This window comes from Ctenopharyngodon idella, chromosome 2, assembly GCF_019924925.1.
Source record: "Ctenopharyngodon idella isolate HZGC_01 chromosome 2, HZGC01, whole genome shotgun sequence".
NCBI lineage: Eukaryota > Metazoa > Chordata > Actinopteri > Cypriniformes > Xenocyprididae > Ctenopharyngodon > Ctenopharyngodon idella.
The window spans coordinates 166,948-194,342 of NC_067221.1; the positions used below are offsets into that span (position 1 = coordinate 166,948).

At 39.5% G+C, this 27,395-nt stretch overlaps 2 protein-coding genes across 5 annotated transcripts in view; one reads left to right on the forward strand and one right to left on the reverse strand.

Annotated features, from left to right (window-relative positions):
• Positions 1–16,647, reverse strand: LOC127497150 (kelch-like ECH-associated protein 1A). Its single transcript, XM_051865404.1, has 7 exons — positions 16,337–16,647; positions 10,653–11,239; positions 8,531–8,887; positions 6,261–6,937; positions 3,356–3,561; positions 611–787; positions 1–503 (listed from the first exon to the last, which is right to left on the reverse strand). Exons 2-7 carry the CDS (start codon positions 10,860–10,862, stop codon positions 328–330), a joined length of 1,803 nt encoding a protein of 600 aa, XP_051721364.1. The 5' UTR covers positions 10,863–11,239; positions 16,337–16,647; the 3' UTR covers positions 1–327.
• The window catches only part of LOC127497152 (cytokine receptor-like factor 1), a 25,245-nt gene continuing 13,398 nt past the window's right edge, over positions 15,549–27,395 (forward strand). The window contains exons 1-3 of one of the 4 annotated variants that reach the window (XM_051865429.1): positions 15,754–15,992; positions 23,905–24,003; positions 25,881–26,383. In XM_051865429.1, coding sequence (XP_051721389.1) covers positions 26,326–26,383 — 58 coding nt within the window. In that variant the 5' untranslated portion in view covers positions 15,754–15,992; positions 23,905–24,003; positions 25,881–26,325. Of the gene's footprint in view, positions 15,600–15,744; positions 15,993–23,904; positions 24,004–25,880; positions 26,384–27,395 lie in introns of those variants that run through there. The other 3 variants (XM_051865440.1, XM_051865419.1, XM_051865450.1) reach the window with 3 other exon arrangements.

The following is a 27,395-nucleotide window of genomic DNA, read 5'->3' on the forward strand; positions in this document are numbered from 1 at the left end:
TCAGATTTCAGTGTTTTATCAGGTATTTACAGACATGAGAAGCATTATAGAACAAGCTCACAAAATTACGTGTTCAGCAGTTCGACAAAAAGATTGTGCGTGTCTCGGATATTCATTCAGTCCTGATACGGTGACCGGAGGTATATTAGTCCAGTGGTTAGCTCTCTAAATCACACACACACTTTGTAGTGGATTTATCAAATTAAACTTAATTAACCTAAATTACATAGAAATGTCCTTATTGGCATCACATGCAAGAAGAAGTTTGTAGGAATGTGCGGTCTTCAACATGGCACATGTTTAAAGTTCACAGGTCAAACTTCCACATTACATCTCTTCCTCCTCCTCATCCTCCTCTGGCAGGATTCCAGGACACGGTTCCATGGTCACAGCGACACCCATTCCACTGCGCCCGACAGGCATATCCGTTAAATACGTCCATACATTACTGCCCGGACAGTAGTACTCCACGCTGGACAAGAAACCGCCCTGATTGAATCCACCTGAAATGGAATAATATTACAGATTATTTACATTTATGCATTAAATCCAAAGCAACTTCCACTGCATTTGATCAATTCATGCATTCCCGTCCACCAGTCCAGCTCACCTAACACATAAATCTTGCATTGGTAGACTGTGACTCCGTGTGCGCTGCGGCACTGGTTCATAGAGGCCATGGGTTCCCACACGTCTCGAGCCACGTTATATCTCTCCATCGTTTTGAGTTGGGTTTGACCATCGTAGCCGCCAACTGCGTAGAGGTAATTATCCATACACACCACCCCTACAGACAGAGCAATAAGAGTTTACTATTTGAAGTATGGAGCAATGAAAGTGAATGGTGACTGTCAAAGCAACACTTTTATGATGCTTTTATGAGGCTTGACAGTTCCTGGGCCCCATCTACATTCATTCTTTCTGTCGATTGCACAGGTAATTCTTCAACTCTTCAGATATGAATTATTGATGATTATATAACACAGTTTTATCAGTTACAGTACATGCTGTATTGTTGCGCAAGACTGCAGTATCAAGCAGCTCTGGGAAGTGTGAATTCCTAGAAGTCCAGTCACCTTCATGGACTTTTAAAAAACAGTTTTATCTTGTGTATTTATTAACTTATGAACCAAAACATAGTGTATTAATTATTTACTTAGAAAGTTGTGTGTTATTTAGTAGAGGTCGATCAATCAGGTCAATTGACTGGCACAGATAACCGAATGCTGGAGTGGCTGAGAAGGGTGCGCTGTCATTATACAGTACGAGAGCGACCTCTAGAGGCAAAATAAAAACCATCACTGACACCTCGTGGAGTTTGTTTTGACACGTGAGACTGAGTGCTCCACAGAGACGGATGCTTCAGACGTGGCTTTAAAACTGACAATGAAACGGTATGTATACAGTACACTACCATACATGTTTCAATATCTTTATAAAGTCATTAATTGGTTGGCTGGACGCTGCATTAGTGGAGATCAGCCGTTTGTTTGCCGTCGAGGCTGAGAGGACGCTAACATTTGCAGTACCTCAAGTGGGTGACAAAAACGCGTCACGATTATCATCATGTGATCATCAAGTGAACATTTTGTCCTCAAAGTCGATGTGTTAGAAGCAGGAAAAATGGGCAAGCGTAAGGATTTGAGCGAGTTTGACAAGGACCAAATTGTGATGGCTAGATGACTGGGTCAGAGCATCTCCAAAACTGCAGCTCTTGTGGGGTGTTCCCGGTCTGCAGTGGTCAGTATCTATCAAAAGCGGTCCAAGGAAGGAACAGTGGTGAACCGGAGACAGGGTCACGGGCGGACAAGGCTCATTGATGCACATGGGGAGCGAAGGCTGGCCCGTGTGGTCTGATCCAACAGATGAGCTACTGTAGCTCAAATTGCTCAAGAAGTTAATGCTGGTTCTGATAGAAAGGTGTCAGAATACACAGTGCATCAGTTTGTTACGTATGGGGCTGCAGACCAGTCAGGGTGCCCATGCTGACCCCTGTCCACCGCCGAAAGAGCCAACAGTGGACACGTGAGCATCAGAACTGGACCACGGAGCAATGGAAGAAGGTGGCCTGGTCGGATAAATCACGTTTTCTTTTCACATCATGTGGATACCCGGTGCGTGCGTCTGTTACCTGGGGAACACATGGCACCAGGATGCACTATGGGAAGAAGGCAAGCCGGCGGAGGCAGTGTGATGCTTTGGGCAATGTTCTTTGACACGTACCACCTACCTAAGCATTGTTGCAGACCATGTACAGCCTTTCATGGAAACGGTATTCCCTGGTGGCTGTGGCCTCTTTCAGCAGGATAATGCTCCTGCCACAAAGCAAAAATGGTTCAGGAATGGTTTGAGGAGCACAACAACGAGTTTGAGGTGTTGACTTGGCCTCCAAATTCCCCAGATCTCAATTCAATCGATCATCTGTGGGATGTGCTGAACAAACAAGTCCGATCCATGGAGGCTCCACCTCACAACTTACAGGACTGAAAGGATCTGCTGCTAACATCTTGGTGTCAGATACCACAGCACACCTTCAGGGGTCTAGAGGAGTCCATGCCTCGACGGGTCAGGGCTGTTTTGGCACCAACACAATGTTAGGAAGGTTGTCATAATGTTATGCCTGATCGTTGTACATGCGTGTCTAATTTCAATGATATGGCCTTTGTGTAGATGTTTAAAGATGGCCATCTTTAAGCATGAGTGGATTTATATGAAATGGTGACACTTTATAATAAGAGTCTATCTGTAACATTAAGGTTAATAAAAGGATTGTTAATTTTTAATGTGTATCTCTAAACATTAATGCACTATGAACTAATATGAATGATTAAAGTATAATTAATATATTCATTTTTTTTTTTTAAAAAGTAAAGGTACATTTTCATGGTTCAGTACGGTTTTTAATTTTTGTAATAAAGTTCAGCACTATTTTGTGTATGCTTGTTTTCATTCAATATCCATTTTAAAAACTATCTGTTGATTAATCAGTTATCGGGCAGCGTGGGCCAACCTAGCCAATCGGTGAAATCCATGACTAATCGGTCGACCTCTATTATTTAGTTTATGTTTGATCCAGGTTTATTATTACAACTTACAAAAAGCGATTCATCTTAAGGAGGAAATAACATGACAAGAGCAAAGTTTCAAACACTGAATAGTACAGTATTATGTCTTCTTATGTGGTTTTGATTAGATTTGATGTAGTCGTTTGTTCTCTTCTGTTCATATTGTTGCCTTTAGTCACTTTTATATAATGGCAGGATTCATGCACTACATCACATGACTGTGGTTAACATGTCAAGTAAAAGAAAGCAGTTCCAATTCATTAATTTGATAAATGGTGCAAAATATTTACCGAGGCCGCTCCGAACTGTGTTCATAGGTGCCACGTGCTGCCAGGTGTTGGTGTCAGGTTGAAAGCGCTCCACCGTGTTCCACCGGTTGTCCCCGTCGAATCCCCCCACCACATACAGACTCCCCCCACACATGACCACGCCGGCCCCCAGTCGTGCCACTGACATCGGGGCCACAAACGTCCAGCGGTTTGTCTCTGGGTCATACCTGTAAAAACAAACAAGCCAGAAATCTTTACAAAACCAGTGGATAATGTATGAATATGTTTTCCTTAGACATAATTGAAGAAGTCAATGTAAATATCTCAGGCTCATCACAATGATATCCAGATCCAAATACCAATCATAACTGCAAGCAATTCCCATTAGCTGTTATATCACCTTCAGCAAGAAGAGGTTGTATTTAACCTGCCAACAATGCAGTATCTCCATTTAAAAGCTTGTGAAGACAGCTACTGTTACAGACCCAGGAGTTTCTGTCTCCCAGCACATACCGAGTCTTGAATTTCACACATCTTTGAAACTGTAGATGATCTATCGACATTCATTGTTTGAATTTGTGTCTAGCTGTAATTCCTGAATAGAATACACGCACATTCTCTCCCTGCATTCCTGGACTGATTAACTTTCCGCTCAGATTTAAATGATCCTCAATAGGACTCACATGCCTCTGTTATGAATCTGTACTTGAGCTCTTCGAAAATTCTGTAACAAATCCACAGCAAAAGACGAAGTTAATGAGGTTTATGCCACTCACATATTCTGTTTGACATTGTGGCATCATGTATCTTGTTTATCTACTGTATACACACTACCATCTAAAAGATTTTTTTATCAGTTTCAAATGGGTGCTTTAGGATTCATCAATGAATCCTGAAAAAGAAAATGTATCAGTTTCCACAAGAATATGAAGCAGCACAACTGTTTTCAACATTGATAATAATAATAATAATAATAAAAATAAATGTTTCTACACAGAAAATCATCATATTAGAATGATTTCTGTAGGATCATGTGACACTGAAGACTGGAGTAACAATTATAGTAATATTTCACATTACTGTTTTACTGTGCTTTTGATTAAATAAATGCCGCCTTGGTGAGCATAAACAACTTTTTAAATTATTTTTAACATTTTAAAATGTTACTTTTGAACCCATATATATATATAGATTATGCGGTGTTGTAAGTTCAGCGTGCAGTTTTGCATTCTGTACAAAACTTGCGAATAAACTATAATCTCCACATTGTTTTGTAACTGGAAAAAATTATTTTCTTAAAATTTTTGTCTTGTTTCTAGTCAAAATATCTAAAAATTCTTAAATCAAGAAGCATTTACTAGACAAGTAAAAATGTCTTGTTTTGTTGAGTTTTTTGCTTAAGGGGGACCTATAATGCCCCTTCTCACAAGATGTAATATCAGTCTCTGGTGTCTCCAGAATGTGTCTGTGAAGTTTCAGCTCAAAATCCCCCACAGATCATTTATTATAGCTTGACAAATTTGCCCCTATTTGGGTGTGAGCAAAAACACGTCGTTTTTGTGTGTGTCCCTTTAAATGTAAATGAGCTGCTGCTCCCGCCCCCTTTCCAGAAGAGGGCGGAGCTTTAACAGCTCACGCTTCGGTTGCCAAAATGAGGATTGTCAGTAACGGTGTTCAGCCTTACATTGTTCAAACCGGAGTCGACACTGATGGAGAGACTCAGGAAGAAGTCCAACATGGCCACACCCCCTTTGTTGTGTGTTCTCGGGGGCGGGGTTTATGTAAATGTTAGGGTTTGTGATATAACCAACCCAGGAAGAAGCTTGTTGTAGTTCCTACCAGCCGTTTGTTGTAGTCCTTAAAAAGTGATTTCTGTAAAAGAAAATCTCTCTCTTTGCATTGAACTTTGAGCGTTGTAACTTTGCAAGTGTTGTTTATGATCAAACAGCAACATTACACACTAACTAAAGTTAAAAAAGTAATTATAATCAAGGACCCTTTTAAAACAAGCAAAATAATCTTGTTTTCTGTTTGAATTAAAATTATTTTGCTTACCCCATTGGCAGATTACTTTGCTTGTTTCAACTTAATTTTAACTTATTTTTTCACAAAACAATACAATAATTTTTAACTTGTCTAGTAAATGCTTAATGATTTAAGAGTTTTTAGATATCTGGACTAGAAACAAGACAAAAATACTAAGTAAGAAAAGCATTTTTTGTAGCAAAGTTGTTCTTATTTAGACCGCTCACTCCCTTACAAACAAGACTAATTAAATATAATTAATTCTAATTCATGCATTTATCATTATAATGTAGTTAGTTTGAAGTACACACTTCCTGCATATGTTTTGACGGTCTCAATAACCAAGGTAATAAATATAGCAACCACCTCAGTTCTTCTCAGTCCTTCCTTTCAGATTGAGATGCTGCTCAGGTTTAGGGTTTATAAGTTCATGCAAGGTCTAATCATCTGATCTGTCACCATTGGCTAATAAATATAATATATCATTACACGTATTGTGGAGATGCGTTTCTCCTGAAAGACCTGACCTGACTCTGTGCCGTGGAATGTACGTTATGAAACAGATTTGCCTGAAGCTTGTTAGTCAAGAGTGACTGCTCTGAAAAGAACAGAGCAAACCGATGGAAGTCAGAACACTTTCTGCATGACAAGCGTAGCGTGTGTATCGTGACCTGTCTGCTAATATTTCAGCTGTGTGAATGTTCTTCTGTCGGACAGGTGCGCAACGCAGTCTTTGGTGTAATACGAGCTCCGTCAACCAATCTGTCACTCTGCACTGTGCTAATGTTTTGATTCTGCCAGTGTACGTATAATAGGAAGGAAATATAACATAAAGGGGAAAAACCCCAGAGCGTAAAACACAAAACCTTTTTGAATGGTTTTCTTCCTGTCCCAGCCTTACCTCTCGACACTGTTGTGATGTGTAGAGGCATGCGAACCCCCTACGGCGTAAATGCTTCCGTCAATGACCCCGACACCCACCCGGTTTCTGGGCGTGTTGAGCGGAGCCAGCTGGGTCCACTGGTTAGTCATGGGGTTGTAGCAGGACAAAGATCCAGACTCCGTGTTGTTCTGCAGAGAGAGATTGCGTCCCCCTACCGTATAAAGGAGCCCGAACAACACGCAAGCCCCCAGCCCGCTACACGGAGATCCCATGTCAGCCAGCTTCAGCCAGATGTTCTTCCTCGGGTCGAAGGCTTCCAGAGAGTCCAGAGAGTGTTGCTTGTACCCTCCCGCTATGTAGATGAGCTGCGTCCCGCGATGAGGTGGGGGAGGCAGGGGTTTTCGAAGAGCCATGTCCTGGAAGATCTTGGACAGGAAGTCCTTGCAGGAGTTGGCCTTGCTGAGGATGGGGCAGGACTGCAATTGCCTTTGGAGGAACGTCGGCGGCAGCGCGTAGATGTGGACCGCATTGAGGAGGGCGTGGAAGTACTGCGCGCGGCTCTCCGCGTCCCAGCGTACCCAGTCGATGCAGGCCTTGTAGACCTCGCTTTCGCAGAGCACCTTTAGACTGTCCTGACTGATCAGCTCCAGCAGCTGGCAATGGGACAAGCTGAAGAACTCCTCCTCTTTGGTCACCTGTGACACGGGCATGGAGGATAGTTAGATCGGAAAAGTATACTGACTCTTTGAATTTGCTTATTTGTAAATAGGCATTTGCATAAATATTCATAATATGTCAATTACATGTGAGGAATAATACATTAAAATATAGCTGCAAGCAGCAGTTATCGGGGTTCAAGGTTTTAAGGCCTTAAGCACGTGTAATAATTTTTTTTTGTTTTATTTAGCAAGCCTGTAACTGTTTCGATCATAGATGGAAAAGACCATTTACAGACAATACAGGCAATTTACCATAGGAAACATATGGGTTTTAAAGCTTTTTAACAGTTATCGAGGTTGAGCCAAAAACCTAGTACTAGTTCACCAAAGTTGGTTTTTGAAATAATCTCCAATATTTAACAAATGATTCGATTGACAGCGGCGGTCCTAGAGGCAAAGTTTCTCAGAATGAGGAGTTCTACCACGTGGTATGAATGTTGTGGGCGTGTGTGAAAAATCGTGTGATATACAATCCTTTACGCACATGAAAAATGGGAAGGCACCCCCTGGTGGCCGATTTCTTTTTAATTTCTCACAGGCCTCTAGGGCTGTGAGTCAAACAGGCCCAGTGAGTTTCGTTCTGATTGGCCTCCGTTAACCCTGTCTGATAGCAGCTCAAACTTCATTGGCCGATGGCAGACATGTTTTTTAAGATATGTCAATGTCCTCATAGACAGTCGTGGCCACTTGGACGAAGACACTGCATGCCATTTTTCAAGTTGATGGGACTAACGGTGAAGTAGTTATAGCAGTTTTCCTGTTTTTTTTCCTGTTATAGCACCACCAAGTGGCCAGTCGCCACGTCCTTTTTCACGTGACCACAGAATGAGCTCTTACATAGGTGTACCAAGTTTGTTGAAAATATCTCATTCCGTTCATGAGTTATAGCCATTTTAGTAAAAGTGGCTCCGCCCACTTCGAAAGTTTTTGGCGGCCTTTTAGGGATTAGGAATCTGAATTTCTGAACTTTTTTTTGATCATTGACTATTGATAATCAGACTCCAGAGAATCTGGCCGCACTGGTTTGATTCTGATTGGGTCAAAAACCTAGGACTAGTTCGCAAAAGTAGGTTTTTCAAAAAAATCCAAAATTGAGCACAATTGAGCCGTTGTGTTTGGAGCTGCATAGGAATATGGAATATATATATAAATTGGGTCATGGCTTAATGACCATGGGAAAATGTGAGTTTTCTGGTACTTTTGTTATGGTAATTACATTTATGCATTACATTTAATTTTTGAGCTTTATTTTTTGAGTATAAATCACCATCCACTTTCAGCTCACACATTGTGTCATCTCTTTTTTAACTGAAGAAGGGTGAGTAAATTGGGTGTTTGGGTTAACTATTGCTTTAATGCATGATTCATCTGACACCTGGATAATTTATACGAATCAATATCCATCTGTAAGACAGACCCGAGTTCCATCGACAGATCAATTAGCTGCACAGCACCGTTCTCCACAGCCTTCATTCATTCACAGACTGTTAGAGGTCAATGGCTCAGTACAGTTACTTAAGAGAGTGCAGCGGGTGGCAACTATCGACCGCCGCTGACAGAGTCACGCACCTCATTGAAGTGAGTGTTGATGTACTCTCTCGTGCGCAGGTGCAGCTCGGTGCAGCCGATCTCCTCTGCGAATCTCGAGATGCCTATGACATTAGATGGCTCCAGGCTCTTTGTGAGGAAATCGCAGCATGCCTTGGCCACTTCTTCCATCTGATAGCGCATCGCTGTCAAGAGGACGTGAAGAACGCACTTCTCGCCCACTGTGATGCGGGAGGTGTAGGCGAAGTCGATGAGGCGGCTGATGACCGCCGGACACACGTCCCGCAGCGTGACCTCTGAGGCATGGCATTCCTTGAAGTTGCTGGTGAACATGGCTTTGAAGTAAGGACTGCAGGCAGCCAGCACCAGTTTATGCACCTGGAGAATGTAGAAAAAGCTGTCAGACACACCTGAAACTAAATCATGAGAGCTGTACAGTATCTGCCATGTACTTGTAATTACAATTAAATGCCTTAACATGTACTGACATAATTCTTCGCTTGTAATGAGAACGATTTATCTTTGTACTCTGTAATTTGCAGTGCCAGGGCATTTTTGTAATTGCATCAGCTCAAAATTTTAATATTGAATGGAAAAAGTCCTGATTTTGACATATAGCCCCAAATAAAATCACAAAATACCCAAAACTACTGTATGCTAACATTGTTCTCCATCATGCAATTGTTAATTGTGAGAACTTCAACTCCATTAAAGCAAATAAATAAGCAAAAACTCTGGTGGGAACAGACTGTGCTGGAACGGGAGATCTCAGGACACTAAGTAGAATACGGGTGCGTCTCGATCAGCTCGTGAATCAGTACATCGTGTACATGAATTTGGCACTGGTAAGGACAGTAATGGCTCACTGCACATTGAGACACTGATGACTATTCCCAGCGACATGACAACGACCTCATTGTACTGGTATTTATGACCAATGGCAGAGCTGATATCTTTATAACATTGTTTTAATGTTATTTAAAGTGCATTGTGATAAACATGCAACATTTCAGCTGTGAATAAATGATAAATGTTAGCTAGATTATGTTCATTACCTGTCTAGCGATTAAGCTGACAAATAATTAAATAATGGTTTGTATTTTAAAAAACATCTGTCGTGTGTCATTATGGCAGTGAGTTGGCACATTTCAGAACTTCTGTTAAGGGAACATCGATGCTCCCTGGTTTTCACGCTGGACTTTTTAGGGAGCGAACGTTTGAGTGCACTGCAACTGAGACAGCCCTTAAAGGATTAGTTCACTTCAGGATTAAAATTCCACGCATTACGTAATCATGTTGGAAAGGTCACGCGTGACGTAGGCAGAAGTACTGATCCAGTGTCTACAAAGCGAACAAGCAAAGAATAAGTCAAACACCCTTTACAAAAAAACATAAAACGATTTTAAAGTTGGAGGAGAAAATGAGATGGAGTTTTTTGCTCTACCACGGTACTTCTGACTACTTCACGCGTGACCTTTCCAACATGATTACATAATGCGTGGAGCATCACAGAGCAGTGCAAGACGAGCATTTGTGGTTAAAAAGTATATAAATATAAATATATATATATATATATATATTTTTTTTTTTTTTTTTTTAAATGGCCGATGGTTTCTCTAGATAAGACTCTTATTCCTCGTCTGGGATCATGTAGAGCTCTTTGAAGCTGCACTGAAACTGACATTTGGACCTTCAACCCGTTGAACCCCAGTGAAGTCCACTATATGAAGAAAAATCCTGGAATGTTTTCCTCAAAAACCTTCATTTCTTTTCCACTGAAGAAAGAAAGACATGAACATCTTGGATGACATGGGGGTGAGTAAATTATCAGAAAATTTGAATTCTGAAGTGAACTAATCCCCTCTGGGCTTGGTCAGAACTGACCAAAAATTTTACGTTTTGAATTTTTAAAATGTTTTGCTTCATCAGAATGGGATGATACTTGATGACTTTTGTTGCATTATCTATGTGAACACACACAAAAAAACTTCGGTCACTTTTGACCGCAGAGCTACCAAGTATGCCCCAAAAATGAAGGGGATGGCCGACTCCCTGACCAGTGCCCTGACTATTGAACTGGAACGCTGATTGAGATGCCCCCTAAGACAGCTTTTTCACTTGGTACACCTTTGAGGACTCTCACCTTAAAATCCACTATCTTATCCTTGTACATCACATGTAGAACCAGATCACAGAGCAGCTCGTGATGCCGGAACTCATCCATGACCTGCATGGCTCTAGAGGGATGACTCTCAACCGTGTAATCCAAGTAACCATGACCCCTCATGGAGGGCACCACGATGGCGGAGAAATCCTCATCTTTAATGGGCCTCTTCTTTCTTGGACATATCATTCTCTGAGACCTAGAATGTCACTGATATACGTAGGAAATGGATGGCGACTGCAGTGAGAGAATGTCTAAATCCATCCGCGTGTCATGAAGAAATACAGGCACAACTGATGATCGCTTAGGGATAGAGAGCCATGTTTCTTCTGCCGGGTTAGAAGTCCGCCATACCAAGATCCTGTATCAAGCCAAGTTGGCATTGTTGAAATCTCCACAGTATATAACAAATAGATATTATAGCATTAAATCAGACAAATGCTGCTTTTTATCTTGTACAGAGGAGGTAAAAAGTCATTTTTTTTTATTTTGAAAAATTATTTTAAGCAATATTCTTTTCTTCCAAATGGTTATTGTCTTCTGAGATGGATTGTGTCCTTTCCACCCTGCAAAGAAAACAGATAAAACACTGAGAAATGTTTAGTTTATGCTTTCATTGTTTATCAAATGCATAATTGAATATAGCCAAAGATGATTGAGGAAGATATCTTAGATATACAACTAAACAAACACTACAATATAAAAGGAATACAATGGAAGCGTTATGCAAATCCTTCTAAAGAAACTGTCTTTAATTACAGACTATGTTGCACTGACTCGGCTGAATCAAGTTTCACTTCCCTATTCCTTGACGGATGTCAAGTACACTACCAAAGAAAAGTAAACAGCAAAGCCACACCCTCGTTCACAGACAAAACATGTGATTTCCTGCATAATACGGACAATACTTCCAAAACCATGCTTGAAATAGTTGTGTGTCAAAAGACCTTTGTGCGCACTAACATGGTTTTCGAGTGAAGGCCAAAGTCTCTGTTGTTGTTGTTCATCAGAGATTAATTTTTTTCATGGCTTATGCAACGTCCCACACTTGCAGGTCATCCCTGTTGCTGTTATTGCACAACCCAGAGTCTCTTATTTGTCTTAAAGCACAGTTTATCACAAGACTTCTCTTCAGCCGTGGTTTCTATCCCTCATAAAGGCTCATTGTGTCATGCTCCCACATGCCATATTGCAAAGCTGGACTTTAACATGCTGTGCTGTGCACTCTGGTGGGATTAACCATTAACTCGCTGCTATTATAGAACAGAAAGTGAAAAGCACTGGAACTTTTCTGGTAGGTGCTGCCAAGTGAACTCTTGTCCTGGTTAACTACCACGATGCTGATGCAATTAAAGGAATAGTCATTATTTGCCTACCCTTGTGTCATTCGAAACCTGTATGCCGTGTCTGTGGAATATTTATGAAGAACCTTTACGCAGCACTTTCCATACAATGGCTAGGTTTACATGTGCACCAACTGTCAGAGTGAGGAATTACTCGAATTAGTATAAGTTTGCATGACATGGGCAGTCCTACTTTTATTAGTCTCTAAGAAATGTGGTTTTATCTGCCACTTTGTACCTCAAGCTACAACACGAAATATTAAATTAAAATTCATTTCACCTGTCTGATGCTTCTTTTTAGTGTTGTCAAAAGTGTCAAATGTGACGCTTTGAGCGCTGTTGAGCAGATTCGTAAATACCTGTGATTGGCCACCGAGTTTCCGCACTCAACAGATATGTCTCTGATTGGCCATTGAGTTCACACACTCAACGGATATGTCTCTGATTGGCCATTGAGTTCACGCACTCAACAGATATCTCTGTGATTGGCCATTGAGTTCACACACTCAACAGATATCTCTGTGATTGGCCATTGAGTTCACACACTCAACAGATATGTCTCTGATTAGCTACAATGATCAACGGTTCAAAAACATGTTGTAAATAGACATCTTTGACGCTCTTCACCGAGCGCCTAGATACACATGGACTTATTCCAACTTACAGTACTACTCTAATTGTATTATAAGAATATGCTTTTCCATTGTTTTTCAGTGTAAACTAGATGGATGTCTGTGTAAAAAAAAAAAAAAAAAATGGAATGAGGGCAAGTAAATTCAGTTCAGCGTTGATTCAGTTTGATTCAATAAAGTTCATCAATTACGGAGGTAAGTGTAAATATAATGACAGAATTTTCTATTTGGAGTGAACTATCCCTTTAAAGTTATGAAACCCTAAAACACATTTTTCTTTAGATGTTAAGAGATATGTACCGGTTGCACATCAATGAAAACAACAACACTCATGTTTATTATTAAGGTAAAAGTGGTTATTTTTTCTATGCTATTTCATTCTTCTGGTTAAAAAACAAAACAAAAAACAAACTTGAACTAATGTCACGAAAGATGATAATACAATAAACTAATAAACTCTGTCAGCTTAAGGTAGCTTCAAGTATTAAATGTGGTTAAATGTCAAAATAACTCCAATATAATACACTTACTGTATTGTATTGTATTGAGTCATGTGGGGTGGGGGTAAATTAAGCGCAATCTGCTGTGACATCACAATCATGATGCATTGTGGTCTATAGATCTGCCTGAAGTGTACACGTTGAGTAGACTCGCAAACTTGAACGCACATCAAAATGGCGGCGGGGATTCCCCCGAGGGTAAGTCTGAGTGGAAACGCCCCCTACTGCTGATTGGCTACAAGTGTGTTGTGGTGCTCGGTCCGATCCACTTTCAACAGCATTTCTCGGAAATCACTTACTGCACCTTTAATACATCATAACACATGTAGTGTGCATGAGAGCTGTTTCTGCACAGAGTTTAACAACATAATGTGCTCAAAGTGCTCATCAGGGAGAAAGAGAGAGAGAGAGAGAGAGAGAGAGAGAGAGAGAGAGAGAGAGCGAAGTTCCACTGTGTCACAGTTATATATCTGAGGTTATTGAGAGTACAAACACCTCACTGATAAGTGCACCATGACACATCTCCTTTGCCCTGATAAAGAGCCAGTCAGTCTATGAGCAGACTGGAACGTGTTCATGACCATGTGGAGAACTGTGGATCATAAAGTCATGGCAGGGTGGTGATCACTGACCTGGAATCAGGCTGACGGGAAAGCCTTTGTTCAGATGAAGTTTCTAAGTACACTGAACTTTTTGCATAATGATCTATTTAACTTGAAAAGAGTCAGACGTGCTCACACACACACACACTGTAGGAATGCACTGCAGTGTGATTCACCGAGATGACTAATAATGATAGTTTAATTAGCTCAGGGCTCAACAATAAGGATGGCCTGATGGCCCTGGGCCAGTGTGAGAGAGTTTCGGGATAGTCTTATGAGGCCCTGTCAGAGGTTTATTTCGCACTAATGACCAGTTAACTGTACTTTATCCCTTACACAACTTCTAGCTATTATTGGTAAATAAATAACAATAAATTCATTTGCATTTGCAAAATTTGCACCCATTTGGGTGTACTAACACTAAAATAAAGAAAACATAAATGCATAAATAAAATCTGTGATGTGTCTATTTCTTGTGGGCTTATTAAAGGGATAGTTCACCTAAAAATGAAAATTATCCCATGATTCACTCACCTTCAAGCCAACCTAGATGTACATGACTATCTTCTTTCAGACGAACACAATCGGAGATATATTAAAAAATATCCTGGCTCTTCCAAGCTTTATAATGGTTGTGAATGGGGGGCCACGTTTTGAAGCCAAAAATAATGCAACCATCCATATTCAAAATAATCGATACGATTACAGGGGGGTTAATAAAGGTGTTCTGAAGCGAAGCGATGCGGTTTTGTAAGAAAAATATCCTTATTTAAAAAATTTTAAATTCAAATAACTAGCTTCCGGCGGACGACCGTATGCAGAATGCGCAAGTTGACTTGTGGCAATTGAGTAATCCTCTGATGCGATTTTTTTTATTTTTTTTATGGATGGATGCATTATTTTTGGCTTCAAAACGCGGACCCCCATTCACAACCATTATAAACCTTGGAGGACTAAGAATATTTTTTAAAATATATCTCAGATTGTGTTCGTCTGAAAGAAGATAGTCATATACACTAGGGCTGTGCAATATGGACAAAATAATCATATTGCGATTTTTTTAATGAATATTGCAATTGCGATTTTATTTGCGATTGTTTTTGCTTTTTCAATTATGCTACATTCTAAATGCATTCAGTGCACAAGAAGTGCATAAAACATTTCACAATTAAATAACATAGTATTAATAGCTTGATAAACAGAGATGGCATCTTTTGTTGAGTGTTTGTATAAGTCTTCGGAAGCCGTCTTTACTGACGATGTACGCAGGCACCATGTCTTTGCATATATGTTAGGTGATCGCGTCGGTAATTTCTTTGGGCCGTTTTGATCCTCTCTCATAAGGCGTGATGCTTGCAAATGCTTGAACAACGGATACTTGTTCAGTCTGTTCAGGCTGGTTTTGAGGTGTGCTTTTGTTAGTTTCGATGGACTTTGTCGACATGCATTGATCATACAGTTTTTTATGGTGCTGTTTTAAGTGCTGGAACAGGTTCGTTGTATTGCCGTTTCGTTGCAATAATCTCACAGGTCTTGCAAATTACCTTGCTCTCTGACACAACCTCTCTCCTGAATCCAAAATACTCCAAAATATTCTGAATTAAAATATAAATAAATGAATAAATAAAAATTGCAGTCTTATGCGATTTAGAAATTGCATGTGCTCAAATCGCGATTGTGATTAATTGCACAGTCCTTATATACACCTAGGATGAAGTTAAATCATGGGATCAATTTTCATTTTTGGGTGAACTATCCCTTTAAGAATTACCATATTAAAAAAAAAAAACCTAAGGAAATTTTATCGACGCGTTTATGCCAGATCCTGTTCACGTGGTTTCAGCTCCAGGTACACTGCTTCAACACTGTTGTTGTTGTTGTTTTTTGTTGTTTGTTTGTTTTGACACAAACATCGGAGTTTCGGTGACCAAAGTAACACTACTACAGAGTTGTATGATTTTACATAAAGAAAGCAATGTTTTATAAGCATTTTTCTCTTGCTTCTGGAACGGGTTTCTCGTGCAAGGCGCATGAAATAGAAAACCCGGAGTGGACTCCAAGCCCAGTGATTACAGAACGCTTTGGGCGTGGGAGGGGTCGCTCATATGGGTTGCTCCAGTCCGGCTTTTAGCATGTTCGTTGCTTGGTGAGACTCGAAGCTTGACGCTTCGGCTTGTTTCGGAACTAATTTCTTAGGCTGAGAAGAAATGTACGAAATAACTCGCCAAACTTTGCGTGAAACGTAAGTTACTCGATATTTTACACTAGCAATCATGCTGTAGCAGTAAATATCAGTAACGCTGATGTTTACCTGCAGTCTCGTGCCAATAACAGCCGCCTCAGTACAATATTAAGAACTCAACTACTCTGTCAGCACTTTTCTTTGGTGAAAAATAAACATGAAGCAGTCATTCAAGATTTTAACAACTGTGACACCATTTCGCACCCTTGATAAAATCACGCTGATTCGCGTAGGGAAGCAAAAATTACTTTTAGTTAGTTAGTTAGCACCGTGTCAAGCGCGCGCGGGTCTCCATCGACACCAGTGTAACGCAATCCTCTTTCTACACCCACTAAAACACTCACCTTGTATCAGGAACCGGCGACAGTTCTCCACTTACTTCCACTTGCCTACTGTCAGCACAGATGCTTTATTTAAGGAATGATGCTGATAAAATTAATAAATGAAGAGGGAAATGCCCTCCGCGCGCATTCACGAACAGAACGTTCCCGTAGTTGGCGCGTAAAAACGTCAAAGCAAAGCGCACACACACACAAAATCGAAAGTTTCCTGTGTCTCGAAGCTCCGCCGCCTTCCAGCTGTCAACTGGCAGTGTGAGGAGAAACGCGCGTGCACTCTGTCTGTCACTCACGCGCGCAGCAGTCTTCCAAACACACCGCGAAGCATGAGTGGTTAAGGAGGCTCGTGCACGCACTCTCTCTAGCGCGCTCCCGCTGGCAGCGCTCCAAACACAGAGTGCCATTGACATCAGCATGACTGTGCAACTCCTCTGTTCAGCTGAACCGAAAGCAAAGAATATCGAGGACTGTCACTTGATCTCATTTGTCATTTAAATGCATCCATCTCTGTCTGCTTCACGGTCTGGAAAGTTCTTTGCCAAAAATTCTCAAGGTTGTTATGTAAAAAGCAAACAGACACCCACTGGGAAACCCTTTTCCTAATCCTAGATGAAGTTTGTGTTTGCAGTGTATTTGTTTGGGCTTGTTGGGATTTTAATTCTTCCTGAGGCTTTAGTGAGTCAGAATATACAGTGACTGAGTGGAATTCCACAATAATGAACAAGCTAATCCACATTTTAAGCAGGGAACTTCAGCCTCACATGTCGCCCCCTCAAAAGTAGTGATTAACAATGTTGACAGGGAAATACCACAATTAAAACTGGTAAATGTTTAACAGAAATGATTGTTAATTAAATGGTTGTTTATAGATGCACAGCAACTTTATTATCTTAGCCATGGATACTAATGGGAGATTGTATGTAGAATGTGATATTTTTTACATCCCTAAGAGTCCAGTCTCTGTTGTTTGTATATATAATACATATATAGGCCTATATCAGATTTTATGGATCTCTGACAGATAGCATATTGTTTTACAGTAAGTAATTCCTGCAAGGTTTCCTGAAGATCATATTCCTTGTTGGGTTACACCCAGGCCTTTGACCTCAGCAGAATTTGTGAGGTTTGTTTTACTGATTCTTGCCTTGTCATGGCCTTAAGGAAGTCATCGACGCATGAACGTTGTTTTCCATGCAAATTCCACCAAGAGCAGGAGGTGCAAGAGCAAATACTGTTCCAACAAAGCACAGCGAAGTTTACTGTTAGAAAGATCAGGTTCATATGCGAAGCGTTTTATTATGGCAGCATTAGCACTGAATTCTTCTTCATCAGTTCCATGAAAGTATTTTAAACATTAAGCATTTATTTACTATGATAATTATAATAAATAATAAACTCATCTTTAACGTGCCACCTTTTAATGCTTGTCATGCAAGCTTTGGAAACAAAAATGCTGGGTTAAAAACAACCCAAGTTGGGTTGAAAATGGACAAACCCAGTGAATGGGTTATTTTAAGCAAATGGGTTGTTTTAACTCAGCAATTGGGTTGTTTCAACCCAATGATTGGGTTGTTTTAATCCAGTGAATGGGTTGTTTTAACCCAATGAATGGGTTGTTTTAACTCAGCGATTGGGTTGTTTTAATCCAGCGATTGGGTTGTTTTAACTCATTGATTGAGTTGTTTTAATCCAGCGAATGGGTTGTTTCAACCCAACGATTGGGTTGTTTTAACTCAGCGATTAGGCTGTTTTAATCCAGCGAATGGGTTGTTTTAACCCAATGATTGGGATGTTTTAATCCAGCGAATGGGTTGTTTTAACTCAGCGATTGGGTTGTTTTAACCCAGCGATTGGGTTGTTTTAATCCAGCGAATGGTTTGTTTTAACCCAGCGATTGGGTTGTTTTAATCCAGCGAATGGGTTGTTTTAACCCAGTGATTGGGTTGTTTTAACTCAGCGATTAGGCTGTTTTAATCCAACGAATGGGTTGTTTTAACTCAGCGATTAGGCTGTTTTAATCCAGCGAATGGGTTGTTTTAACTCAGCGATTGGGTTGTTTTAACCCAGCGATTGGGTTGTTTTAATCCAGCGAATGATTTGTTTTAACCCAGCGATTGGGTTGTTTTAATCCAGCGAATGGGTTGTTTTAACCCAATGATTGGGTTGTTTTAACTCAGCGGTTGGGTTGTTTTAATCCAGCGGTTGGGTTGTTTTAATCCAGCGATTGGGTTGTTTTAATCCAGCGAATGGGTTGTTTTAACTCAGCGATTGGGTTGTTTTAATCCAGCGATTGGGTTGTTTTAATCCAGCGAATGGTTTGTTTCAACCCAACGATTGGGTCGTTTTAACTCAGCGATTTGGTTGTTTTAACCCAGTGATTGGGTTGTTTTAACTCAGCGATTAGGCTGTTTTAATCCAGCGAATGGGATGTTTTAACCCAACGATTGGGATGTTTTAAACCAGCGAATGGTTTGTTTTAACCCAGCGATTGGGTTGTTTTAATCCAGCGAATGGTTTGTTTCAACCCAACGATTGGGTTGTTTTAACTCAGCGGTTGGGTTGTTTTAATCCAACGATTGGGTTGTTTTAACTCAGCGGTTGGGTTGTTTTAATCCAGCGATTGGGTTGTTTTAATCCAGCGAATGGGTTGTTTTAACTCAGCGATTGGGTTGTTTTAATCCAGCGATTGGGTTGTTTTAATCCAGCGAATGGTTTGTTTCAACCCAACGATTGGGTCGTTTTAACTCAGCGATTTGGTTGTTTTAACCCAGTGATTGGGTTGTTTTAACTCAGCGATTAGGCTGTTTTAACCCAGCGATTGGGTTAAATGTTTGTTTTATTTAACTCAACTATTGTTTAAAAATTACTGTATTTCTTGCTTAAAATGAACCCAGAGTATGTTGGAAATTAACAGTTATTAATATGTTTAATGTATAATAATGAAAAAATACACATTTATTAAATTGCTTATTAATAAATGTTTACCTTTTTATTATTATTGTTGCCTCTAGTAATTATGTGTCTGATTTTTAATTTCCAGCCTATTTTGGGTTCATTTTAAGCCAGACATACAGTAATTTTTAAACAATAGTTGGGTTAAATAAAACTGCCCAGCATGTTGGGCAAACATTTAACCCAATTGCTGGGTTAAAACAACCCTTTCGCTAGATTTGTCCATTTTCAACCCAACTTGGGTTGTTTTTAACCCAGCAATTTTTAGAGTGAAATATCAACATTTGGCATTGAGGACAGTTGCAGTTATTTTGTGTTCTTTCTTATTGCTCAACAAGTTAAAGGACTTTGTCCAGTATAAAATGCAAACCACTTTCACACACTGCGTGCGAGATCTCAGGTGTGCTCTTTCACTGCCAAGAGAATAAAGGAAATGCCAAACAGCACAATGACACAGCAGTTCAGAAGAACATGAGATTGACTGATCACCCTGCATGCACAGCATATTTCCACACAGCCTCATGCTATTATGTAACCCTCTGCACTTGTTTCTGACATTTATCAAATATTATTATATTATCATTATATTTATCATATAAAACCCATTCCACCAGTTTCATAGACAAGTTTTAAGTCAGTCCCAGACTAAAGTGCATGTTTGAGCTGTTTTAACTGAAAGCATAAAGTGTCAGTGCCATTGTTTTGTCTCAAGATGCACACCAGTAATGTTTTTTTCTAAGGCACATTTATAAAAGCTACTTAAATATCCGAATTAAACTAAGGCCTAATCCTGGCTTAATCTAAACCCAGTCTGTGAAACCAGGCCATTGTGTTTGATTGCTTCAGATTCATTGGTAATGTGTATTAAAGCAATTTGTAGATTGATTGGTCAGCACAAAAAAACAGAAAACTGAAAAATAATGGGTTTATATTTACATTTATATATTTTTGCAATTACAAATGGGCTAAATAACCATTTTTTACATGTTTTATGTGCTACTTAAGATGATTTGCATAGCCTGACAACTTTATTGCATTATTCATTTTGTATAATTCTCACTTTTATATTTCTCAATCCTGGATACAATTGTCAAAGTGAGTTAAATACACTGTGTTTGTGCTCCCTCTAATGGCTGCCTCTGAATGACACGCAGCTCAATTGCCTTGAGCTCTGCTTTATTTATGCAGAGTGACTTGTATGTTGTTTAACTTCCAAATAACTCACCGTAATCTTTAAGAAAATACAAAACAAAAGCATTGAGCAAAATATATTTGAACAGTATTTTTTGGCAGAACAATTCGAGCATGTAAATGATCACAGAATGTGTTGACTTTAAAGCTCTATTTTCTTAATCATATGATCAGCCCTTAGGGCTTGAGTCATGTATTTGAAATGAACAACAATACATTCCCCAAATTTTTTTCCTTTCACTAAGAGTATAACAGCATAAATGTATGGCAGAAATGCAGGAAATACTACAGGATTTGCATAACACGTTTGAGTAAGAGGATATGTGTGGAGTAAGTACGGTGGAATGAATAAAGAATTGGCAAAAGAAGAGAATGAAGGATGAAATATACTATACATTCTCCACTCATTTCTTTTTTGATTGTCGATGCATTTCACCCAGCACATTGAATCCAGATGGAACGAGGAGAAAGAGCAAGTTAACAACTCCGTGTCCCGTGGGATTTTCGGCTACACATTTGCTCGATCTTGCCATCACCGAGCGTATGGTTGATATACATCTGTCATGCATTATTCGAGGGGCTGCCAAAGGTGCTTCTCCGGCTTTAGAAACTATGTCAGGGGTATCTGTCAGAAATGATGATCTGATTTGTGTTTCTTTGACTGTTCATTCCATGTTAATTCACATTTATCTGTCCTAAAAAGAGGTAATAATACATTATAACATACATTACAATATAAACAAAGCTTAGCCGAGTCTGGAAAGGCTTTGACCCTACTTCAAACAAACATTTTCTCCCAATCAGCCAGGATTGTACCGCTGGGGTCAGTGACTGTCTCTGTGTATTAAGAGGAAATTGCTTGATTTACAGTGATTTCAGCACATGTTTCGCAGAGCTGGAGCCTCTCCCAGCTTTCCAGATATTTTTAAGAGGGTTTCTGCGATCGGACTTAAAGCACTGAGGTGTGTTGGACTAAAGTTTACCCCCCCTTGGGTAATCATCATTATATTGCCGCATGTCCAATTTGGGTTCCTCGGAGTGCTTCGAAACAAAGCGGCCAATGCTTTCACACTCGGCTTGAAGAGTCCAAGCCTCTGTCCCGAAGAGAATTCCCCCTGAAATCTTTATGGTGGGATAATTTGTTCCACATGCCAGAGCTCACCCACTAAATCACAGGGTCCTGCTAATCAATGCTTCCCTGTCTCATTATGGTGTGTTGTGCTGTCTCGGAGCAGGCTTCTGGAGGATAAATGTCCTCTTGGATACAGACAATTCCTTGAAGTCTAAGTCATGTTCTGGATAGGCATCACCTAGCTGGGTGTGTGTCCGATCGGAATTGGCCGAGAGATTTATGTTGTAACTCATTTGCTTGGAGGAAGTTCTTGTTTGCTTTTCTGTTTCTAACTATCTCTGTTGTTCTGTCTCCAAAGCAGAACTCTTTTAACACATCAGTCAGATACGCTAGTATTGGAGGAACTCTGCATAGCTAATGTTTTGGATTATTTTCCCATCTTTTAGGATTTAGTGAAAAGTATAATCACTCTCGCCCTTCAAGTTGATCCAAAAGTCGTTTAATGGACTGGATTATATTCCTAAAGACTCAAAGATCTGAGGCAGATGATCGTAAGACCATTTCCTCTAAAATCTGGAGCCTGTTTCTGGGTAAAATCACCACGTGCATGTCGAGTATTTCCCAGCTACAGCTACTTCGTTATACCTTGTTAATCTGTTTCATTTATCTCGAGCCTGCTGAGGTTGTTGTGATTACATTATCATGCTTTATTGTAAATGCAAATTTCCTGCACTCTGTGCTTGGGTGCTTGGTTAAATGCTTGGTTAAAGCTGGATTGTTTTAACCAGCGAATTGGGTTGTTTTAACCCAGCGAATGGGTTGTTTTAACCCAGCGATTAGGTTGTTTTAACCCAACAATTAACCTAGCAATTGGGTTGTTTTAACCCAGCAATTGGGTTGTTTTAACCCAGCGAATGGGTTGTTTTAACCCAGCGATTAGGTTGTTTTAACCCAACAATTAACCTAGCAATTGGGTTGTTTTAACCCAGCAATTGGGTTGTTTTAACCCACCAACTGGATTGTTTTAACTCAGCAATTGGGTTGTTTTAACCCAGCAAATGGGTTGTTTTAACCCAGCAAATGGGTTGTTTTAACCCAGCAAATGGGTTGTTTTAACTCTGCAATTGGGTTGTTTTAACCCAGCAAATGGGTTGTTTTAACCCAGCAAATGGGTTGTTTTAACTCAGCAATTGGGTTGTTTTAACCCAGCAAATGGGTTGTTTTAACTCAGCAATTGGGTTGTTTTAACTCAGCAATTGGGTTGTTTTAACCCAGCAAATGGGTTGTTTTAACCCAGCAAATGGGTTGTTTTAACTCAGCAATTGGGTTGTTTTAACCCAGCAAATGGGTTGTTTTAACTCAGCAATTGGGTTGTTTTAACTCAGCAATTGGGTTGTTTTAACTCTGCAATTGGATTGTTTTAACCCAGCGAATGGGTTGTAGCAATTTGGTTGTTTTAACCCAGCGATTGGATTGTTTTAACTCAGCAATTGGGTTATTTTAATGGGTTGTAGCAATTTGATTGTTTAAACTTAGCAAATGGGTTGTTTTAACCCAGCAAATGGGTTGTTTTAACTCTGCAATTGGATTGTTTTAACCCAGCGAATGGGTTGTAGCAATTTGGTTGTTTTAACCCAGCGATTGGATTGTTTTAACTCAGCAATTGGGTTATTTTAATGGGTTGTAGCAATTTGATTGTTTAAACTTAGCAATTGGGTTGTTTTAACCCAGCGAATGAGTTGTTTTAACCCAGCCGTTGGGTTAAATGTTTGCCCAACCTGCTGGGTAGTTTTATGAAACTCAACTATTGTTTAAAAATTACTGTATTGCTTGCATAAAATGAACCCAAAGTATGTTGGAAATTAACATTTATTAATATGTTTAATGAATAATAATTAAACAATAAACATGTATTAAATTGCTGTTGCATGTATTAAATTATTGTTGCCTCTAGTAATTATGTGTCTGATTTTTAATTTCCAGCCTATTTTGGGTTCATTTTAAGCCAGACATATAGTCATTTTTAATCAATAGTTGGGTTAAATAAAACTGCCCCTCAGGTTGGGCAAACATTTAACCCAACCGCTGGGTTTGTCCATTTTCAACCCAACTTGGGTTGTTTTTAACCCAGCATTTTTTAGAGTGTGAGGTGACATAACAATCTTAAGCATGCACCGACTCTTTTGCGTTACTCATAGACGTGATGCATGAGTAAACTGTTTGGAAGTGTAGCTTATATTTAGGAGCATATCTATCACATAACTTTTTAGAAGGCACATGCATGGAGTTATAGGATAAGAGCAGAATGAATGAATGTGGTGGGAGCTCTCCTGATGAATGGCCTTTGTCCCCTTCACAGACGTCGGATGACATCCCTCTTGTTAAAGCATTGTATGGTGATAACTGGAAAGGAAGTCCATTCACTCATTTACGAGACAGAACCAGCGTGGGACTAACGGTAAACCCGGCGTTTTTTCTACAACAGAATAAAGCACTGCTTTGTGGCTTGCTGACCCACGGGCGAACTTACTGTCATGGTTATTGTTTCAAAATATACATTGTCACCGAATGAGTGACTCAATGACTAGGACCAGATCTCCAGCCTCTCATAACCACCATTAGTCAAACATTAGTCATGACAACTTTGAGGCGCTGGTATTGAATTGACATGAATTTTCCATTGATTTAAACTCTGTACAGACAAAGAGAGAGGGAGAAATTCAGTTTTATCACATTTTTTATGTTTTTGGAAACTAGTGATTAAATTTATTACACATTTTCATAGCAGAGCGATTGCCTAGATGTGAATGAAATATTCCTTTTTTTCTTTCAACTTATTGTCATTATAATTCTTTCTCTATTTAAATGTTTAATTATAATTACATTACATTGATACCTATACTGTATATAATTATATTTACAGTTTTTTGTTTGTTTGTTTGTTTATTTGCATTTTTTCCATATGAAAACCATTCGGCAGAACTGTATAAAATGTATTCAAAAACTGTTTTTCTTTTTATAATCCATAGAATATTTGAGCATATGGAATTTATAAAAGAGTATTATGTCGTTTTTTGGGTCATACACTAAAAAATGCTGGGTTAAAAATAACCCAAGTTGAGTTTAAAATGGTGAACATTTATTAATAAGCAATTTAATAAATGTTTATTATTTAATTAATATTTATTAAACATATTAATAATTGTTAATTTCCAACCTATTTTGGGTTAATTTTAAGCCAGCCATATAGTAATTTTTAAACAATAGTTGTTAAATAAAACTAGCCAGCACGTTAGGCAAACTTTTAACCCAACCGCTGGGTTAAAACAACCCAATTGCTGAGTTAAAGCAACCCATTTGCAGGGTTAAAACAACCCAGTTGCTGAGTTAAAACAACCCATTTGCTGGGTTAAAACAACCCATTTGCTGGGTTAAAACAACCCATTCGCAGGGTTAAAACAACCCATTTGCTGGGTTAAAACAACCCATTTGCTGAGTTAAAGCAACCCATTTGCAGGGTTAAAACAACCCAGTTGCTGAGTTAAAACAACCCATTTGCTGGGTTAAAACAACCCATTCGCAGGGTTAAAACAACCCATTTGCTGGGTTAAAACAACCCAGTAGCTGAGTTAAAACAACCCATTCGCTGGGTTAAAACAACCCATTCGCTGGGTTAAAACAACCCAGTTGCTGGGTTAAAACAACCCAGTTGCTGAGTTAAAACAACCCATTCGCTGGGTTAAAACAACCCATTCGCAGGGTTAAAACAACCCATTTGCTGAGTTAAAACAACCCATTCGCAGGGTTAAAACAACCCATTCGCTGGGTTAAAACAACCCATTCGCTGAGTTAAAACAACCCATTCGCTGGGTTAAAACAACCCATTCGCAGGGTTAAAACAACCCATTCGCTGGGTTAAAACAACCCAGTTGCTGAGTTAAAGCAACCCATTCGCTGGGTTAAAACAACCCAGTTGCTGGGTTAAAACAACCCATTCGCTGGGTTAAAACAACCCATTCGCAGGGTTAAAACAACCCATTCGCAGGGTTAAAACAACCCATTCGCTGGGTTAAAACAACCCAGTTGCTGAGTTAAAACAACCCATTTGCAGGGTTAAAACAACCCATTTGCTGGGTTGTTTTTATCCCAGCATTTTTTGGAAAATTAAATATAATATTCAAATTACAGATGTGAGACAGACATGCATGGTTTGAGACAAGGGGTGAAGATGGCAAGTTCTTCCAGACTCAGTCAATTAACACGGAATGTAATTATTCAGCTTTAAGTGACTATTCATAAAAAGGCAGAAGTTGAAAGACTTGTTCTGACCCACAGGTAGGCTGAAGCTTCGGGATTCACGCGGAGAGGGAAACAAGAACTGCTCTAGATATACAAGACCTGCTCGAGACAAGAGGAGGGCACAGACAGGAGGAAGGGTGGAATAAAACGAAAGAGGCAAAAATGACTTGGAACTGTGTGGGAAGACATGGGAGGAGCTTGCAAAGTACTTAGATGTGTCCTAGCAGTGCCTCAGCACGATGCTAAAAGTAAAAGAAGAGGACGAATGCACCGTCGCATTAACAGAGCATTTGGCGGATATTCTTTAAAGTTCTGTCTTGTGGAACATCCGCGTGACCGACGCGAGCAGCGCCGCGCCTGACGCTGGATCATCGGCTGCACTGGAGCTGGAGTCGCGGTGGCATGCGTGGATCAAATATTCCCGCACACACCAATAACACTCTCGTGTCCTGAAAGAAAGAAAGCGAACATTTCTCGTAAGATGATCTGGTTGTTGTTTTTGCTCCTCTGTGCTGCCGGCGTGTTGTCGTCTTCCACCCGTGAGTACATTAATATGTGTGTGTGTGTGTGTGTGTGAGTGTGTGTATGTGTTCTTACGTGCCTTCTTCATAGAATGGGATTAGTCTCGGAACTTGGCGTGTTCAGTATTGGATTTACATTAGTAAATATAATAGTTTGAATAGAATGGTAACTTTGAAGTTACTTAAAGTGATCATTAAAAAAAATAGTTACCCAGCATCTGCAAAGCATGATATAGATCAATAACAAATTAAGATGTACCAGGTACGTTTTATTGTATTAATACATTCAAAACAAAACAAAACAAAACAAAACAATAGTTCTCATTTTACATGGTTTTCTTGTCACATCACAACAATATTGGCTTTTTTAATATTTGTTATTGCCAAACTTGTGGGCATTTTTTCACTACTTTAAGATGTGAAGCCCCACACTCTAAAAAATGTTGGGTTAAAAACAACCCAAGTTGGGTTGAAAATGGACAAATCAAGTGATTGGGTTGTTTTGACCCAACCTGCTGGGTAGTTTTATTTAACCCAACTATTGTTTAAAAATGACTATATGTCTGACTTAAAATGAACCCAAAATATGTTGGAAATTAAAAATCAGACACATAATTACTAGAGGCAACAATAATAATCAAAAGGCGAACATTTATTAATAAGCAATTTAATAAATGTGTATTGTGTAATTATTAAACTTATTAATAAATGTATATTTCCAACATACTTTGGATTCATTTTAAGCAAGAAATACAGTAATTTTTAAACAATAGTTGAGTTAAGGCAAGGCAAGGCAATTTTATTTGTATAGCACACTTCATAAACAATGGTAATTCAAAGTGCTTTACATAAAAAAAGAACCAAATACATAATAATAAAAATGGAACGCATAAGAAATAAAAAAATAACATTAAAAACAGAGAATGCCACTATCTGGATGGAAGAGTTAGGAAGTTTCAGGGAGTTTTTTGTTGTCCGTCAGAGCAGATCTAAACGGATCTATCCATCAGTAAATAAAACTGCCCAGCAG

What these genes read in the sequence shown, in the direction of transcription:
- LOC127497150 (XM_051865404.1), bottom strand. Translation starts at nt 10,862, where the DNA reads ATGATATGTCCAAGAAAGAAGAGGCCCATTAAAGATGAGGATTTCTCC. An exon ending in TCAACACTCACTTCAATGAG is followed by an intron (nt 6,938 to 8,530) that starts GTGCGTGACTCT and finishes CCCGTGTCACAG; the next exon opens with GTGACCAAAGAGGAGGAGTT. An exon ending in CATCACAACAGTGTCGAGAG is followed by an intron (nt 3,562 to 6,260) that starts GTAAGGCTGGGA and finishes TTGTTTTTACAG; the next exon opens with GTATGACCCAGAGACAAACC.